The 18,407-nt window shown below is 32.3% G+C and overlaps 1 protein-coding gene across 3 annotated transcripts in view; it reads right to left on the bottom strand.

Moving 5' to 3' along the window:
* LOC123012097 (eyes absent homolog 2) overlaps window positions 1–18,407 on the bottom strand; it is a 48,277-nt gene that overhangs the window by 10,296 nt on the left and 19,574 nt on the right. Inside the window, exons 1-2 of one of the 3 annotated variants that reach the window (XM_044409891.1) lie at window positions 9,194–9,478; window positions 9,092–9,141 (exon numbers count right to left, since the gene is read on the bottom strand). The exons of 1 other annotated variant lie outside the window; for it this stretch is intronic. In XM_044409891.1, the coding sequence (XP_044265826.1) occupies window positions 9,092–9,141; window positions 9,194–9,274 (131 nt within the window). In that variant the 5' untranslated portion in view covers window positions 9,275–9,478. Of the gene's footprint in view, window positions 1–9,091; window positions 9,142–9,193; window positions 9,479–18,407 lie in introns of those variants that run through there. One more of the 3 variants, XM_044409892.1, reaches the window with a different exon arrangement.

Here is an 18,407-nt window from a genome sequence, read left to right as displayed (position 1 = left end):
GAAAAGAAAGAAAAACACTGGTTCAAAAACAGTTTACTACTCGAAAATTGCTACAAGAATATTTTTCATTTCCTACGTAAAAAAATAGTTTCTCATTTTCATAAGCTAATTTCAAAAGGCTTCAAAGTAAGCATACACTTGTGGACTTTAGTTTGATGACAGACTTGGTGCCTACACATTCTTATAAAAACATTAAAGTGTACGTCAAAATACATTTTAATACAGTGTAGAAAGTTCAAAAAGTATGATTTTAAAAAACACATTTACCTTTAAATGGGTAAGTTTTCAACATGAGAGAGAATAAATAGAAATTCGAAAACAGAAATAATTAAAGCTAATTTCAATTTCAAACTCTCCTGAGTTTACAGTCAAACTCTGTAACAATATATATATTTGTAACAATACAGGGTGCACCAGAACTCGCGCCCCAGAGAAAATTTTCAAGTAAAGTAAGATACCAGGAACATAAAAAAAATGTTTAAAAAATTCTATCTGTCAAAAAATTTTGACATTTATTTTTTGACATTCAACATTATTTTATATCTATTTAATGATACTGATGATCTGCATATGTTTTTTTACAATTACTTAGTAAAAGGGAAAAAAATTTGCCAATAAAAACCACAGATAACATTGAACAGAGTTACAATTTAGGATACAGCTTCCTTGTTTCCTCTTTTAATAGCCTATAGCAAAAGAACTTGTAAAATTATTTTTCCAACAGAAATAAATAGAGTCAAAGTGCAAACTTTGACCCTCATAACTTCGAAATTTTTATAGATAAAATTTTTGTAACATTTTTTCCATGTTCCTGGTATCTTACCTTATATGGCATTTTTCTCTGGGGCGCGAGTTCTGGCGCACCTGTATACGCAACCTTGTGCAGACCTACAAAAGAAATATTTCAATTTTTAAAACATTTATATTTTTATGTTTAAATAAAAACCTCTTTATGTTATTTACAAGAAATTATGTGATACGTGTAAAGAAGCTTTAAAATGCAGATTCTAAGTGAAATAAATAGCTTTACATCATAACTGGTGACAAAAAGAGTTTTTCAAGTTTGCTAAATCTGCTTTGAAATAAGCATGTTTTGAGCTCTGAATCAAAGAGTAATTGAAAATTACATACAAACGTAAACGTTACAACTACGGTATAATATTTTCTATTTGTAACATTAATAAATGTGACAGCCGAGAATACAAACTCGTGCTTGTACAGTAGAAGCTCATTAGTCCAAAAAAATAATAATCCGAAGTGAAGAAGTTAACTTTTAATCTAAAGCATAAATATGTACTCAATAAAACATATAGTAAAAAATCTTATTAAAAAAAACTCTATTAAAATTTGGCTTTCTTTGGCCGAAGTAGGTTCATAATAATTAACAAAATATGTATTCATTGTAAAATTGAACTCTCTTTCAAAAGTCCAAAAGTTATTTGAAATATTTGTATGTACCTATGTCAATCAAAGTCAACTCGCAAATAAATTTAAGGAAAATATCAAAAATAGCAGAATTTTCCAAAAATGTTTCCCTCTCTTCATTTTCAACCATTGGTTTTTCTCTTATCTTCGATCTTATTGTTTTTAAAAGAAATCTTTAGTCAGAAAATTAGTCAGTGAAGAAGTTTCACTAAATCTTTATAAATATAGAACATAAAATCTTCTACAATGTCAATGATAGACACAACTATCGAGATTTAATTTCATTTGAATGATTAAAACTAGTGCAAATTGGTTTCGCAAAATAAAATTATTAAATACTTCTGAAAGAAGCTTAAACGCATGCTACATTAGAATTTTTTTTGGGTACATCATAACTGTGAAGTGTTAGTCCGTCGATCGTTGTAGAATTCCCGTATAAAACGCAACTGTCGTTCGATAGTCATCTGCTAATTAGTCTCCGTCTATTAATTTTTATTTTTCGTCCATAAACTTCTCTGTCGACGTTAAGAAATTTGTCGAGATTTTAATCATGAGAGAGAGAGAGAGAAAGAGCGGACTTTTAATGTAATAATGCACCCCCATCTTGGCGAGTTGGCGAGCATCGGAGAAGGAACACCCACGGCGTGTTCGGTGACGATAATGAAGATTTGAAGATATGCAGGTTCATTATACTTCGCCAGTTTGTCACATAAAGAATAAGTCTATGGACTAAGTGACACAAGAAGACATAGGACTTATCTTTTAATATGTCACTTGCCATCCGCTATAAAAATCCGTCGACGGTCTTTATCGCACCGGAGTCGAGGAATAAAACGAAAAAACGAGAGAGGCGAGACAAGAAATGAATAGGTGTTTCGATGAATTGGGAATGTCTCCCGAGGTGCGTGGCTCGATGTAGATGTGATAAATATTAATTTCGATGAGTCGCTTGTGATAGCTTGACGGCAAGTTATGATTTTTACGGGACACGATGGAAATGGTCTTTTGCTGAATGGTTATCACGACTGAGATGAGTTTTATTCGATAATTTTTTGGCCAATTAACGAGTCGACAAACAGTATTTTTGACTATGGGCGACAGACGTGTTTATACACGGGTCTTATGGTTCTCTGTGGGTAGACCATTTTATTTCGATGGTCATTAAAAACACTTGGTTGTGTGAATCGGAAACGAACATCAAATCACTTTTATGCAATACCTATTGAACTAACAAAGTCGGTGGAAAATAAAATAAATGTTCGACAACAATGTTGAGAGTTATTTTATCGTTTATGACTGAGTATAACCTCGTTTCAAACGTTTTCGAAAGTTCGAAAAAAGCTATTTAAAGGTTTATGTCTCGGCTGTAATGAAAACATGCAAATTAAATCGATTTTCCTAAAATCCATTACCAATAATTAAGAACTGTGCATTAACCAAATTGATGCTTTCAACCAATTTAACTAAAAAATAAATTTACCTAAAAAAGAATCCTTATAATTCATGGTTTCTACCAGCACTCAAATATACTTCTTTTGCAAATTTATGTATGTATGTTAAGAGGGAAACGAGTCCCATCATTGGACTTTATATCATCTTCTATTAATGGCCCAGTAAAAACCTTTTTTGCGCGATCAGACTCTATTCGATTGTTTAATACATCCGTTTCCAAAACAGTAAGTGGTATTTACTCGTTGCTATCCCAAACTCGTCGGTAAGTATTTTGTTTATTGTTGCTAAGTCAGTAAGCATTCAAAATCGTCGCCAAAGTGTTTTGGCGTTCTAGAACATTTTTTAAATATTTTATTAAAAAAACTAACAAAATGTTCTTACCGTTCTTGATGCTTAATGTACTATTACAACAACGCTTTGATTAATTTTCGCTAGACATAAAAATAATGTAAAGGACCAGGCTAAATGTTTTCTTATTTGGAAAAAACTTCAACAAAAGATACAATTTGTACAAAAAAACGAATTTGAAACAGAATTTTTATTGTGCTAATTTATTAAATGAGTGTAAGGAGTTAAATGTGACATAGACAAATTCATATTGAAATTACAAGGTGTTTTATTTCAATTTATGATTATATTGATGTAGAAAAAGCTGTAATACTATCAGCTGACACCGGATATAATGACTAGATCACTTCTCAATATTTTTTGTTCCTCCTTGGTAGATCTACATGTTCAAAACTTTTAAAAATAGAAAGGTGAACTTCACGTTAATCACCAAATAAACTTTCTTCTGAGCAAATAAAAAACATTATACAATTACGAAATTATTTTATTTCTCGATGATTCATATAATAATAATAATATGATAGTTATCTATGTATCAAAAGTATAATTCAAAGAGGATATCAATCACGCACAAAAACTTTTTAATTTTCTAAATTAAAAATTTTGTTAAAATTTATCGGGTTATACGAGAAATGCATGCAAATTATTGTGTTGTTTTAAAATTTACAGAAAATTCTTGGTTTACTGAATTTTGTTTGTACGGAACAGTTTAAATTGGCTTCCACTTTCGAAAAAATAAAAATGTAAATCTTAAAAACTTTTGAACAGGTTTAAAAATGTTATTTGTTTCTTAAAATAATATTTAGATACAAGAAAATTTATACGTTTTTGAAAATCTTACAAGTGTCAACGTTGCTTAGGTTTTTTTTTAAATAAACAAATACAAATGTTGTCTAATTACGATCTAAATGACCCTGGTGAAGTCAACACGATTTAGCTTGTTTTAAACAAGGTATCGACTCAAATAGAGTGATTTTTTTGCGAAAAAAGTGGTTTAAAATCCCCAAAACTATATATTAGGGGATCCATAACTACAATTACCTACGAATTAATTCTCATTACTTTTGAAGGTAAGAAAAAATCATGCTTATATCTGCAAAAAGCAAAATTTATTATATATAATGTGACAAACTTATTTTCCTTTTATTATTTAAAGATAATGTTTATAATTTTATATCTTAATAGATTTATTAAATAAATGTTTGGACAGTAAGCAGTTCGTGTCATATAACGATTTGAAGTAAAACATATTAAAGAAACAAATAGTTCTCTGCTAATCAACTCAGTTTGAAACACTTCTTACAAATAAACATTTATAATTATCAAGTTTCAATATTTTTTTTATTTGGATCTGTTTCATAAATAATAATAAAGTTTGGGTAACACAAATAGTAAAAATTGGTGAAATTTTCCTACCCTTTAGTATGTGGGAAGAAAACTGTTACTCAAATCAAACCCACTTTTAGACGAGAACACATTAATGATGAGTTTTATGTTGCAAAGAAAGAAGAAAAATAACAGAGTTTTGTATTGCTAACTACCAAAAATTAAGGAGAGTTTAATGTACACGTATTTTATTTATCTTTGAACTATTTATAAAAATGTAATCAACAAATTTTAAGAATCCAAGAAACTCTAGTTAAAAAAAACAGACTTTATGTACATATGTACATACATATACCTCTTTTATATGAACATATGGTACTTTTTTACAATTTTTTTGTATTAATAATGTTTTCAAATTTATTTTAAAATGAGAACGCAAAACACCTGCTTAAAAAGTTACAATTTCAGTAATGCTCGTTGAAAAACGTTTTATTTTTTATTTTACCACTATAATTCAAGTGTACTTTACAAATGTGTTCCAGTTAAAACGCTACATATTGTGTGTGAATTTACCACAGATCATAAAGCTTACTAAATAACCCAGCGCTAATGTGGTTAGATAAGATTGATTTTTACTTGCAGGTTTAAAATTACGTATGTTTGCAATTTTCTTCTTATGTTTGAAAAACAAATTAAATAAAATTAATAGTGCACGACGTTTTGAGACTAGACTCAAAAAGAAAAAATCTCTCCACTTCACGAAAGTGTCAGAGTACATCTCATTAAGGTCGAAAACACATGTCCCATCCACAGTCCTGTCGTTAGAATTCTACGCCCTAATCCCACATGGTCATTTTTACCCGACGGCGGCGGGTGGAAGCAAAGCATTCTGGCTTGCCCAGCGTAGACGTAGACTCAACATAAAGCACCTACCAACGCAGCATTTTTGTAGTAATGTACTCGTAACATAGTAAAAATACATCCATTCCATTCAGCGAGCTTGCATTATACTGACCAGAACACTCAGCAGTTTAATTCTTCGGACGATTATTTACTTCATTATGCGTGATAAAATAAAGAAGTCGCAGTGTGAGATTTGCTGATGCTGAATCAAGATGTGCTTATAAGAAAAATTGTAGCGCTGATTTGCCCTCCTCCTAAACTCCTAAACGTATGAATAAAAAGTAAAGCATTTGCTTTTGCAAAAAGTAAAAATTTTGAGCATGAGCATTAATACTACCATCAAGTAGGTATCTGGTTATATCTCGAGAAAAATCTATGAATAAAATTGAGCAAATACTTCAAAATTTATGATAGTAAATAATGGAATCATGAACATAAGTGAATGTCGTTTTATGTCAAAAGTGCAACAAAATGTAATTTTAATGTTTCATTCTTTCACACATTTTCTATATTGGGTTTACATCGAAAAGACTTTATCTATCATTCCGCGAGACCTGAATGGCACTTTAATGATCGTTCTCTGCGCTGATGTCAGAGGGACATAAGATGATAACTTGGATTCAACTTGCAAATCTTAATTTAAATTTGATCAAAGGCGTATAATGATATTTGTTTTTTTGGGTTGCATCGCCAGATCGTCAGGCTCATTATCTTATCTGAATTGTCCTGTATATTGGCGACAATTTCTTGTTTTTGATTATGCATAATTGTATAAACCGGCCGATGCTCCGCAGTGAATCATTTATTTACCTTTACATTTATTTTACATAAAACCCTTGTTCCTTTGTTACTTATTGACTTTTTGTAAAAACGAATCGTATGGAATAATATTATACTCGTAATTCCCTTAGAGCACCTGTGGGACTACATGGAAAGATAAATGAAAACTTGGCAACTTCGTCGATAAATCTTAACAATCATGGAAATAGGCTTACATAAGACATTTAATAAATAAAAATAGGGAATGTCAAGCAGCAGTTTACAGCAAGGAGAACAAATACGCGTTATTACATACTTTTTCTTCTAATGTTTTAAATAATGTTATATTAATTTTTAAAACATCCCTGTATTTAAATGAAACGATGTATTTTGCCCAGTGACCAATGGCAAGGCGTTTTTTCGCCCTTTGATTACGCAAGTTTACAACTGCTGAACTGCATACGTTCCGCGGACAGAGTAGGTATACCTAGAAATTTGATTTTATCCAGTTACGAAAATTATGTGACAATTTTGGCGGAGAGTCTATCTAGCGCCAAGGCCTTATTTTTTGTTAAATTAAAATAAAACAGACAGTTTCCATTTTCCAGTTAATCTTAATAAAACCTCCGTTATAACAGTGTTTTTTTTATGAAGATAAAACTATTTATACCTCCTTCAAGTGAAAAAAATTCTTTTGTTTCTTAGCTAATTTACAATTTTCTGCACGTATTTTCAAAAATTTGAAACCTAAATAACAGTTTTTGAAGTTTTTACGAAATTTGGATGCAAACAAACATTTAATTAATTATTGAAAAAATATCTTTTCTTCGACACTGTCAAAATTTACGGTTTTTCTCCCGGGTAAGGAAGTTTTGACAACTGTTTGCATTTCTCAATACGAAACGTCAAATTATTTTTAACAGATTTAAAGCAAGTTTAAGCCTTGTTGAGTCTAATTCGAAGAATAAAATGTTGTATTCAACTCGTTTAAGTATAAATCGGACGCTTTATTTGATCGAGTGGATTTTTAAACCACGAGTGTAACGAGTGGTTTACCATCCACGAGGTGGAATAAAGCGTCCGATTTACACTCAAACTCGTCGAATAAATAAATATTATATTGCAAAATCAAAATCAAATTTACAAATACTTACAAATACGTTGATATTTCAGTTTTGTAAAAATTTGGTAGAGAAATTTGAAATAACTAGGGTAAATCCGGGGGAGATAGAGATGAGCTAGTGGAATAGATGGACTTTTGAACTTAAAGCCCTTCTATGGCCCCATCTCTCATAGCAGTGTTAATCTTAATGTTTAAAGTCAGGTACTGAAATGAGAGACCGCTTGGGATACGCGTGACCCAATACAAAAGTATAAGTATTTTGCACAAAAATTTAATCAAGAAAATTTAGTTCTTGTATAGACAATCGTCTCAGTTTAATAGTGGCAAGATTAAGATTCTTTACACAAAAATATACTAATAGCTATGATGTATACGAAAATAGTAGTAATTTATTGAAGATAATGTTTTGTATATTTTTAGTGGAAGCATACAAATTAAATTAGAAAAAAAATGCGCCAAATAGAAAGAAACGAACTGTAAAAAAATAGACACAGGTTTGTGTCAAAAATATAGAAAATAATAATAATTAGAAAGAGTGTGTAATTTTTATTTTGTTACTTTTATAAGTATTGTTATGTTCATGTTAAGAAAAAATATATTTAGTTTAAAATGAAAAATAGATCATAATTTTATAGCAGGATTTTCAAAATGTGGTCCATCTCCCCCGGATTTACCCAATGTAATTTCAAAACAACACAACGGCTGGTTGTGTTTGATTGCAATCAAATTACAATCTTGTATTCATTCATCTGAGTAAAATGCCAAAGTTCTTTCATTGTAGTTTAAAATTTTTTCTACTAATGACTTAAATTTGTTATTTTACTCCATTTGTTTACACTTGAAGTTGTGGTTATTTATTACATACATAAATAGAGAAGAGCTGTTCATTATCTATGAAAAGAATCACGAGCAGAATTATGCTAATGTTTTTTATGTGTAATATTAGATATAATTTATAATATTAACTTTTTTCAAGAATCTCATTACCAGTTATGGTAATGGCCTCTATTTTATGAGAAGTTTACGATTGGATTGGTTATACGTAGGTACTCGATTTTCGCAAACACTTACATTTTTTATAACAACAAAGACGAATTCTAATAACAAAGTTTTTCTACACTGCATCTTACAATGAAGAATATATAAGTAGCTTAAATAACAAAACATAAACATATACAGTGTCATACTATGTACCAGTTTTCCATAAAAAAAACATATTTTGCTAAATAAAAAAAGCTGCAGATAATATTCTATAGAATTATAAAAACCATAAGAATTTATGAATTTCATCTTAAAGGATGTGTGTACTCTTTCAAAATATTTCCAATCGCCTAAAACATTTCAGATTTACATAAAAATGACTTCAAATATTTTTCAAATGAGCTCGTCGATTCCACATCTCACTTTGAGTGTTGCAATTTTTACGACTGCGAGTTGAATACAGTCGCCACAAAAGGTCAACCTTCACGCTTCACAGGGTGGACGAATTAAACTCAAGATAATAAATATCGCTCCCTATACATTCGCGGATTAAAATGGAAGTCCACCCATTTGACAACGGTTACAAGAACATTATTCTGTCAAAGTGGCGACTAACAAGACTTTATCAGATGACAAGAGTTGAGCCTTGTAATAATAAAGTCTGCCGAGTATGTAAAATAGAATTCTCGCGGTGAAACAACAAGTAAAGGTCATGTTGGACTTGAACAATTTTTGTCTTCATTTATGAAAGCATGAAATTGTTTCAGGACTTACCGATCGCGATCAGATGGATCCGACGTTGCATCAGGCCTCGGTCGCTTCACCTGAAACGAAGAAGTGATTTCAACGAGAGCTTGGGATTTGATATTCCTATACCTTGGAGTCGCACATCTTATCGATTATCGCGCATCGTGTCGATTGGGCATTGAGGTAATTACAAGGCATTATAGTCACCATGATAATGGCACCCGACGGCTATCGCGATCACACCACTCAAAGGACCATCGCCAAAACCGCACTCGACACTGACCCAAAACCCAATTTTGAATCTTTACGCACTGCCACTAAGCGAAAACATCGCTGAAATTTCAAACACAGCTTTATCGCAAGACTCGGTCAGCTTTACATTCCTTCCTTCGTTGCCTGCAGCAGACTGAAAGCCCTCGCACGAACCGAGGAGGAGGGGTGAACGCACACCTCTCTGGTGGAAGGAGTCCGAACTATCGGCGAGCTTTCAGAACCAATGGCGATTATATTCCGAGCTCCAATAGTGTGGAGGATAATTATTGTTTTATTGTGCATAATAAGCGGAGGAATACCTGTTCTCGAGAGACCATACCCAAAAAAAAATCAAGGAGAAACAGGAAGTTTGGGAAATTTTCAGACAGATGGCAAAATCTCAACTAAATCTTGTTTTTCTCGTATTGAGCCTCGCGATAAGATCTTAATAAATACATTCGACCCTTCCGATTTTACCCCCGAATCACCGGAAATAAACACAATGTGTTTATTATGGGCCATTTCGAGCGGCTTTTAAGGCTTTATTTAAATACTAGTTTCAAGACTAGATCAGCGGCTTTTGAAAGAATTAAACGATTGCTTTGTGTTAACTGTGTCAAAATAAGCGAGAGGTTAGTGCCAACTAGGACCGGTAGGTCTGAAATAACACGGTTTGATTTAGAAATTGAAATTAGATACCTTTTTTGGTAGCAGTTGTAACAATTCTAGTTTCTAGTTTACCTATTTCTCCTGTGACTAGCATTACCTACACAAATAGATTTTAATAGTTATAGAGGAATTTTGCGAGATTTTGTCTGATCTAAAGAAGTCAAAATAACGCAACTTGCCTTATCCCAAAGTTTATAGTTTATAGTTTATAATTTATAGAAGTGCAACTTCGAAAAAAAATTATGTTGCAAAATTGTTAGTTTTTGTAATTTTTTTTAAATATGAAGACACTTTTTCTGTGGCTGTTGCAATTTTTTAAAACTATGTAAATAACAGATTTTGAAGATCTAATCTCAGAGATCATACAGGGTTATTCATAAATATGACCTAAATATGACAAAAATGACTTAAAAAATTATGTTAATTTTAATAATATCCCTACTGAATTTTACAGCCCTCGGAATGTGGGTATGGAAATTTGATTTTTTTGTAATAACTTTGGAACTATGTACCTATTTGACCAAATATTATAAAATTTCCTTGCGAAAACATACCTTTTGAACTGGTAATCACGAAAACCGGATACATCTACTCAATTTCCGGTTCCAGCAATTACAGGTCACATTTTCTGTGTTTTTCCATTTTTCTGCTCTCTTAACACCAATTTTTTATTGCCCAAATCGATAGAGTACTTAATCAATTTCGAATAAAAACGCATAACCTTTAATACCCCTAAAATGGATCGTTTCAAAGATATTTTAATTTAAACCGAGTACTGCACAACGCTGAAATCAAAAAGTAGGGATTTTGAATGGATGATATCCACGACAACAAATGACCATGGTCACAAATCACTGTCAAAACACAAATCACTGTCAACTTTGACATTGGACGATTATTGCGCGATTAATCGAAAATATTTAATAAAAAAGTTTACCTCAGACACCAAACATAACCTACAATAAATCCAAATCGATCTCGTAGCATTTAATTTATAAAAAATTCACAAAAATTTATCACTGTCCAATTATTATTAGTTCCAATCGGTAGGTATTTCATGAATTAAGGATTAAAAACACCAGTGATGGTTGATAGAGCCACTTAAATCCTTAAAACTGCACAGTAACGTATGTATGTACCTACAAGGAAGCAATTACTAACTTGTGTTTCGAAGAGAAAACGGCACCACAATATTTTTTGAATCACATTCATTTCACTATTTATTTCTTGTTACAATAAACAAATAATGTTGTTACAATAAGTTCTTATAAAGCATGAAGAGTATAGGAAAAATCTTGAAAAATTGTATTTAGGTATATTAATTTGACATTCTTTTAAATACTTAATTCAAGATATATTTAATTGTATGTAGATAACGGCGATGTTGTAACATGTTTTCATGTTTTTTTAAGTAAAAGATCACAAAACATTGACCATAAAAGTCACAAATTACGTTGAGGATACCTAATATGTAGTTGCAAGACAGTACCTTTTACTTTTATATAAACACAGGGTGATTTTGAGGTAGGTATGTCCAAATATTTTAACAGGTTATAAAAATAACTCAACTTGCTTTATCCGAATGTTTATAGTTTTAGAGATGGAGAGGGATTTGTCAATAAATTTAAATTTGCGGCGCTGCCTTGAACTTCACCAACTCAAATTGAGGTTAGTTCTGCAAAAATGTATAACTTCAACTTAAAAAAAAAATGTCAAAATTAGTAAAAACAGGCACAGAAAAAAGTGTTCTCATGTAAAAAAACAATCATAAAACGATAAAAAATAAATTTTGTTGAAGATTTCATTACCTCAAATGTTGTCGATTACTAGCAATGTAAATTTTTGGATAAAGTACTCAAAAGGTTCAATATTCGTTTATGTTGCATTATTTTGATATTTTATTTTGTACTCAATGCTAAAGAGTGCTTTTATCAACTAATTTCAGTAGATAAAGTAGTCTTTTATCGTCTAGTGAAACAAAGTAATTTTTATCTACTGTTTATATTCAAGAAATTCTGGTGGGTGAGTACAAAATAAATCAAAATATTATACACGACGATAAAGATTGTTTATCGTCTTGCATAATAAATAACTATTTTTCGACGCCAATGTGGAGGTTACACCCTCATTATGTCAGAAACTATAAACATTCGGTTGAGGCAAGTTGAGTTATTTTGACTTCTTTTGAGCTCTACTATCGCCTGTTGAAATATTTGCACATACTCCACAATCACTCTGTATGTATAATTCTTGTGTTTTAAATTACAGTACTATTTTTGCATGTAAAATATTTCTTCAATAAAAAAAAAGAAATTTAGTGTTTGGTATAGACTGCCGAATAACAATTCAACATTCTCGCAATTTAGAAAGTCTCATCCAAACTTTTGGCTCTTGTCACGTGTTATTATAAACGTTTAGTGGGAGGCTGTGACCGGGAAGCCCCCCATAAATTCGAAATAGTGTTAGCCTACAATTTTTTGTGTATGTCCCGCGTCGAGACAACATTAAAATATTTGACCCAGATGTCACATGTCACATTTCGCTCGCTCATAGTCCCGTTTCGTGGTCCGTTCGTGACCATCATCAACCCATGAACCACTTCCCAAGCATTATAATAAAATTTTACCATGACAAATTCGATTAGGCCCGTGTCCGCAACGAATTTTCGACTCGTACCTCCGTTCGTAATCAACATAAAAAATAAATAATTGGGCTTTCGTTTGTTTTGTTCGTAGTTTTCGTTTAAGGGTTGACTGCCATGTAATTGCGTAACGAGAATGTCGCTGTGATTACCACGTCCGAGTGTGTGAGGATCGGTGGGTGAGAAAGCCCACGAAACGGGGTAACATATCTGTAATATTGCGGGTAAGATATATTGCAGATTGTTTTGGTTGGAATAAACATGGTGTAATGTGATGCTGTCGACAAGAGAAACGCTGTCGGTTTATGTCGTCGATGCATATGGATGTGTCTGGCAGGCATGCTTGCATGAACATTGATTAGGAGATGTTGTATAGTTATTTGTACATATTATATTTTATTAATGAATTTCTTATTGCGTTTTCATGACAACTGTAAAATATTCTGTTGGAGAAATTGTAAAAATTTCAAATAATAAATGTAAAATATTAAATGGCCAAATACGCAAATAAATATAGACACAAAAAACAAACCATAAAATAAAACTTGCACAATTTTAATTTGTTTTTTAGCGGGAAAAGAAGTAAGTAATTAACTTTACATATTATTTGATATACCAATCAGAAAAATCTTGTTTCCATATAAATATTTTTGAATTTCGGCATTTTGGATACCAAGCAATAAGAATAATATACCTATCTATTCCATCAAACAGCGAGTTCGAAAATGTTACTTATATGAATTAATAAACGTGCTTTTCAATACATTTTTTAGAACCCATCTATTAGCAGATTTACTGCTAACGTGTTTTCGTGATTCTTGATTGTTATTTGATCGTATCCGTACTGTCTCCATACTTGTGCCAACGATAACGACCTAGACAGTTAAAATTTAAAGACTAACGCGGACGTTATTACGCATCTATCTATCTACAATAGGCACGCTCAAAAGACTACTTTGGTCAAGTTTGACATGATTTTGAGGAATTTTGCCAAAATCTTTTATTAGTATTTCGAAAAGTTTTGAACGAGACACTTAATTATTGACACTTTTTGTTATTCAGTCAGTCATTAGGCGACAGTTTTACATGATGTAAATGAGCTTGTCTCGTTTTTTATCAAACCAATTTTAATTGGATTGTCTAACGTTTGGTAATAAATTGTATGTAAATTGAGGGTGTAAAAATCCGAATAGGTATTTAATTTGTACAAATACGTATAGGTACTCGTATATAAACATAAACCGTAGAAGATTTATTTAGAGTGAAAGAGTAAGTATCGATGAACCGAGAAACGCTACAAAGTAGCTGCCACAGACAAGAAAACCAAAGCAAAGAAAACGGCGGTTAATAAAGTTGAGAAAATGGAAATATCAACTGAGGTCGAAGATATTTCCATTGTAGAAATCCGAGCTCGCAACATAAAAACTGGTTATTAAAATTAGAACTCCCTGAAGAACACGAAGTTGAAGTTTAGAGATATTGTTAGGTGTATAAATATCGCGAAACCGTTCTAAAGCTAAACCGAGAGAAGCTTTATCAACGTTCCACTTAATTACATCCATTCTACTCATTAGAAGTAAAGAAGAGCTAGCACGTAACTTTTGACCCGAACCAGCAATCCGTCTCATACGCACCCTCCCGAAAACCTCCACATAATTAAAGGATGCCCCAATTAGCTCAAATATTATGAATTGCACTGTGCAAACGTCAGAAAAATATGCGAAATGGCCGAATACGATCCAAACCACGTTTTCCTCCCTTGTTGAAGAAACATCAGCTAGTGTCAAATGTGCGTGTTTTTACGACGACGTATTTTTTATTATCCTAAATTTAGAGCCGTAAAGCCGCGAACAAGATTAGATTTTATTGTTTAATGTTTTTAAATCAAGATGCGTAATAAATTTTGGTCGTTCTCGGTAACTCGATCCAGCTTCTTCCAGACTCCCACTCGATGAATTTGTTATTTTTTTGGTAGATTTGCGGGCGAGAGAGCCAAACGGTACGCTCTGTTTTCCGTATGTTGGTTGTAGTACTATTTAAATGGGGCGGCTCGGTTTACAACCAAAATATCAAATACATACAAGGTATCACGTGTCGTCGTTCATTCATATCAGCGATTTGAAACTCGACCAAGTCACTGAATTAGAATTTGTCAACTTCATTCATAAATTGTCGCCGACACATGACGCTTTTTTCTTTCGACACGGACTCAATTACATAATTGATGTAAATTGGCTGGGCTCTAATTACGCTAATTTTTGTGGGAGATGAGAGGAAAAGTCATCATTACTTTATTTAGATGAGAGAAACGACCAAATAACAAATTAAACCACTGTCTTTTTTTACCTATACCTATAAAAATTGATAGAAAAGAAACAGACTTTTTATTTTTTCAGCTTCAATTAATTTTAATTGTCGACAGCGTTTTAACACAGATATTAGATATCTTGTGTGCCAGGCAAATTTTAAGGGTGCAGTTCACAGTAGATCAAACGGCTTAGGGAGTTTAGTGCGCAGTGGTTATGACGATATACGACAGAACGATTCGAATGGTTTGAGTGAATTCTTGAATTCCTAAGAAAGACGTTTTAACTTTTAATAATTTTGTTTTAATAACATTGTCATTATAAATTACGTATACAAATACAGCAAAATTACCAAGCTGTTCATCTATCGTTTGTTTTAAGTTTTTGATTTATAATATTTTTGAAACCTTGTGTTTGTCTAAATATTTCATAATTAAATATTTTTTAAGATCTAATGAGCTTTTAAACAACGTTGACAGTTTTACAAATGATTTTTTATACACAAAAGATGTAATATTGGAAACACCATAAGAGAAAATCCCTTTAACCTGGCCTTTTGAGCCCAACTTGGCTAAATTTTCTGTGACATTTTTATTTCAGATACGCACTTGATTTAGTCGTCCAATGTATTTTGTTACAGATATTAAGTAGGTATATTATTTCATAAGGTACTATTTGAGTTCGTTATGCTTTAGTGAGAGGGTATCTGGTGCAACAGGTGCCAAGAACAAAGTTGGTTATTTTTTGTGCCTAAAATATATTTATTTCCGGAGCCAGATTAATCAATTCCACCTCACCTGTTCAAGCTTAAAAAATCCGGCTTATAGACTCCCCATGTCCTGAAGTCCTTCAAACCACCTGAAAGGATTCTCTAATCACTCCGATTGCGTCAAGACATTACAGACAAAGAAACCTTTTTCCCCAAAGTGGTGCGAGTGTATCGCCATGTGAGAACTGGCACGCGGTAATACAGTACACAGTGGTAATGTAATGTCAGTGAGGTAGTGAAATGTGGTTGAGGTTTCGTGTTTCGCAAAGCGTTTCAGATGACACGATACTGCATCATGTCCGCAAATTCATTCTTGCATTTTCTGAAAGCTCGCGCGCATATCTTCCGTTATCTCCAGCGATATTATATTTTAAGTGCACTTGTGCCAACTGCCACCGCTAATTTCAAATTATGAGACGATTTATGTTACGTTTCGAGGAATTGTTTTCGACGATGTAATGAGGTAATCTATAAACGTCAGTCTTGCTGAAACGGCCTGATGATATTGACAACATTAAAGCGCGATAAAATGGTAAATAAATGTTTTCGAAAAATTTATTTGTCCCAACGGATCACTCATGCATAAATGTGGTGTCGCTCCATGATAATTAATTGCTTAATTTATTAGAGTCGTGTGTGGACTGTTTGTTTAATCACAAGAGTTTCGACTAATTCAAGAGATAAAACTTAATGTAAACAGTAATTAACTTAAACGCGTTTATCTTTATCCAACGGAATCTCCATCCATAAATAAATAAAATTAGGCATATTGGTATTATGGTATTTATTTTCCTTAATCCATCTATTAACAGCTGATATCAAATCACACTTATCATCTATTGCAATTTTTAATTACAATCTTCTATAAATTGATTGAAAATGTATTTTTCAGTTACTTCAGGTCTGAGATTTAAAGGTTTTTTACTTTAAGGGTTGTTCTAATCTGATCGTTTATTACATTTATTTGGGGACCCCTGGGATCGAGTCGAGTGCTAATCAAGACTCGAAAAGAGCAGTTTTAACATATGTCTCGTACCAAGCCTGCTGCGATCCGAACGATTGTCCCTAGGGGTTTATAAACTTCACACTGAGTAAATGAAGGGCTCATTGACCACTTTGGGAAGACGATTGACTCACTTTTGTGCCATCTGGTTTATTATATGCGCCTATTTTGGATTGGTTTTGGTTAAATACTTTTGAACCATCAAAATTGGAATCAATTTAGGAAGCGTAATGAGTTGAAAACCAAATTACCAGTGTAGCTGTCAGTTTTGCTGATAACGAAGCGTCAGCCCCTCGGGACGGGTTATTTGAATAATTTAATGGGCCATAACCATCCATCACGTCATCATCGTGCTAATTACCACAATAACAATAAAGCGGTAACATCTGACATGATTAGTCTACGATTTATCTGTGAAATGTAAAAAATTCGATAATTATGTGTTGAAACGTCAATCCGATGGCATTCTCACAGGAAGTTACGCGAAATATTCTAAACAGAAGTAATCCAATCCTTGCGTTTAACACAACAACAATTATTCCGTTCTAAAACCTTGAAGCAACGCTATCGATTTTTTCAAACGCGATTTTTCAATTCAAATGTTCATATTTTGTTTTACGACGGTGCGGTTTTGTGGTAAACGCAAGTTTGCAGCAGCAGAATCGTGGGAAACGCGCTTTGGCTTCTATCACAGCTAAGATTATGTCATTAACTAATCAGAGAAAAATGAAACTAGTGATCTTGAAAGCGGTACCGAGATCAATTTTGTGAGAAATATGGAGTATCGTATTGCTGTTTTAAAACTTGTCTAATAATCTAGGTGTAGAAACCTCTCTACCGTTTTGCAATGAAGTTATCATTCGGAAAAAAAGTAAAAAAGTGTCAGGTTGCGGTATGTCAACGCTTGAGACTCTTCTATAGTTACAGGTGTTGTCGCACTTACGAAATAATAGTGTCTTGTTAAACAGTTGAATTGTTTGGATTTCTTACCTTTTGGGAGGTTTATTACACGAGAAGTTACACACATAGTGTCTAATACAAATTGTTAATAGAAGTCTGAGCGTAATAAGGTGGGGTGTCTCAAAAACATGAACATAACGAAAAAAACTCACATCGACTTTGATGTGTAGATACAATTTATTATATTTAAAAACTTCCTTTTCTTTGTGTATTATACTCGTAAATTATAGTAGAGACAGTAAGAAAGATGAGAGTTACTATAACATAAAAAAGTAGGTACACAACTGCATGTGATGCTCCATATATGTATAAATTAACCGTTTACATTTACATTATGTAGGTATACATTTACGCTGGTTGCAATTTAACTTGAAATTTTGTCTGAAGAGTGGCATAAATTTGATTTAGCAATGCTGTGCAAAATCTGTCTCAGAAAAACTAAATTGTTTTCGGTTAATTTAGGTATACCATTTCTTTTTTATAACTGATTTACAATCGTATACTGTTTTGCGTACCTACATTGTTTAAAAAAACATAAACATAAGTATTTTTCGACCAATAAATAGTAATTTATTTATGGCACAAGTGTGTTATATTCCAAATAAGTCACGCAAGAAAAGGTTTTTTCTTGTGTCACACAGAATTTTATACCTAAATGCTATTTAAAATGCATTTTTTTTATTTGACATTTTTTGCTGTAGGTACTGAAACTTGAAATGTACATTTAACAAACTCTCTCTCTC

This window comes from Tribolium madens, unplaced genomic scaffold, assembly GCF_015345945.1.
Source record: "Tribolium madens isolate multiple individuals breed KSU strain unplaced genomic scaffold, Tmad_KSU_1.1 Scaffold_91;HRSCAF=231;Tcas5.2_LG7, whole genome shotgun sequence".
Taxonomy (NCBI): Eukaryota; Metazoa; Arthropoda; class Insecta; order Coleoptera; family Tenebrionidae; genus Tribolium; species Tribolium madens.
Note: the sequence above shows the minus strand (reverse complement) of the source record. Positions and strands in the feature narration are given on the sequence as shown.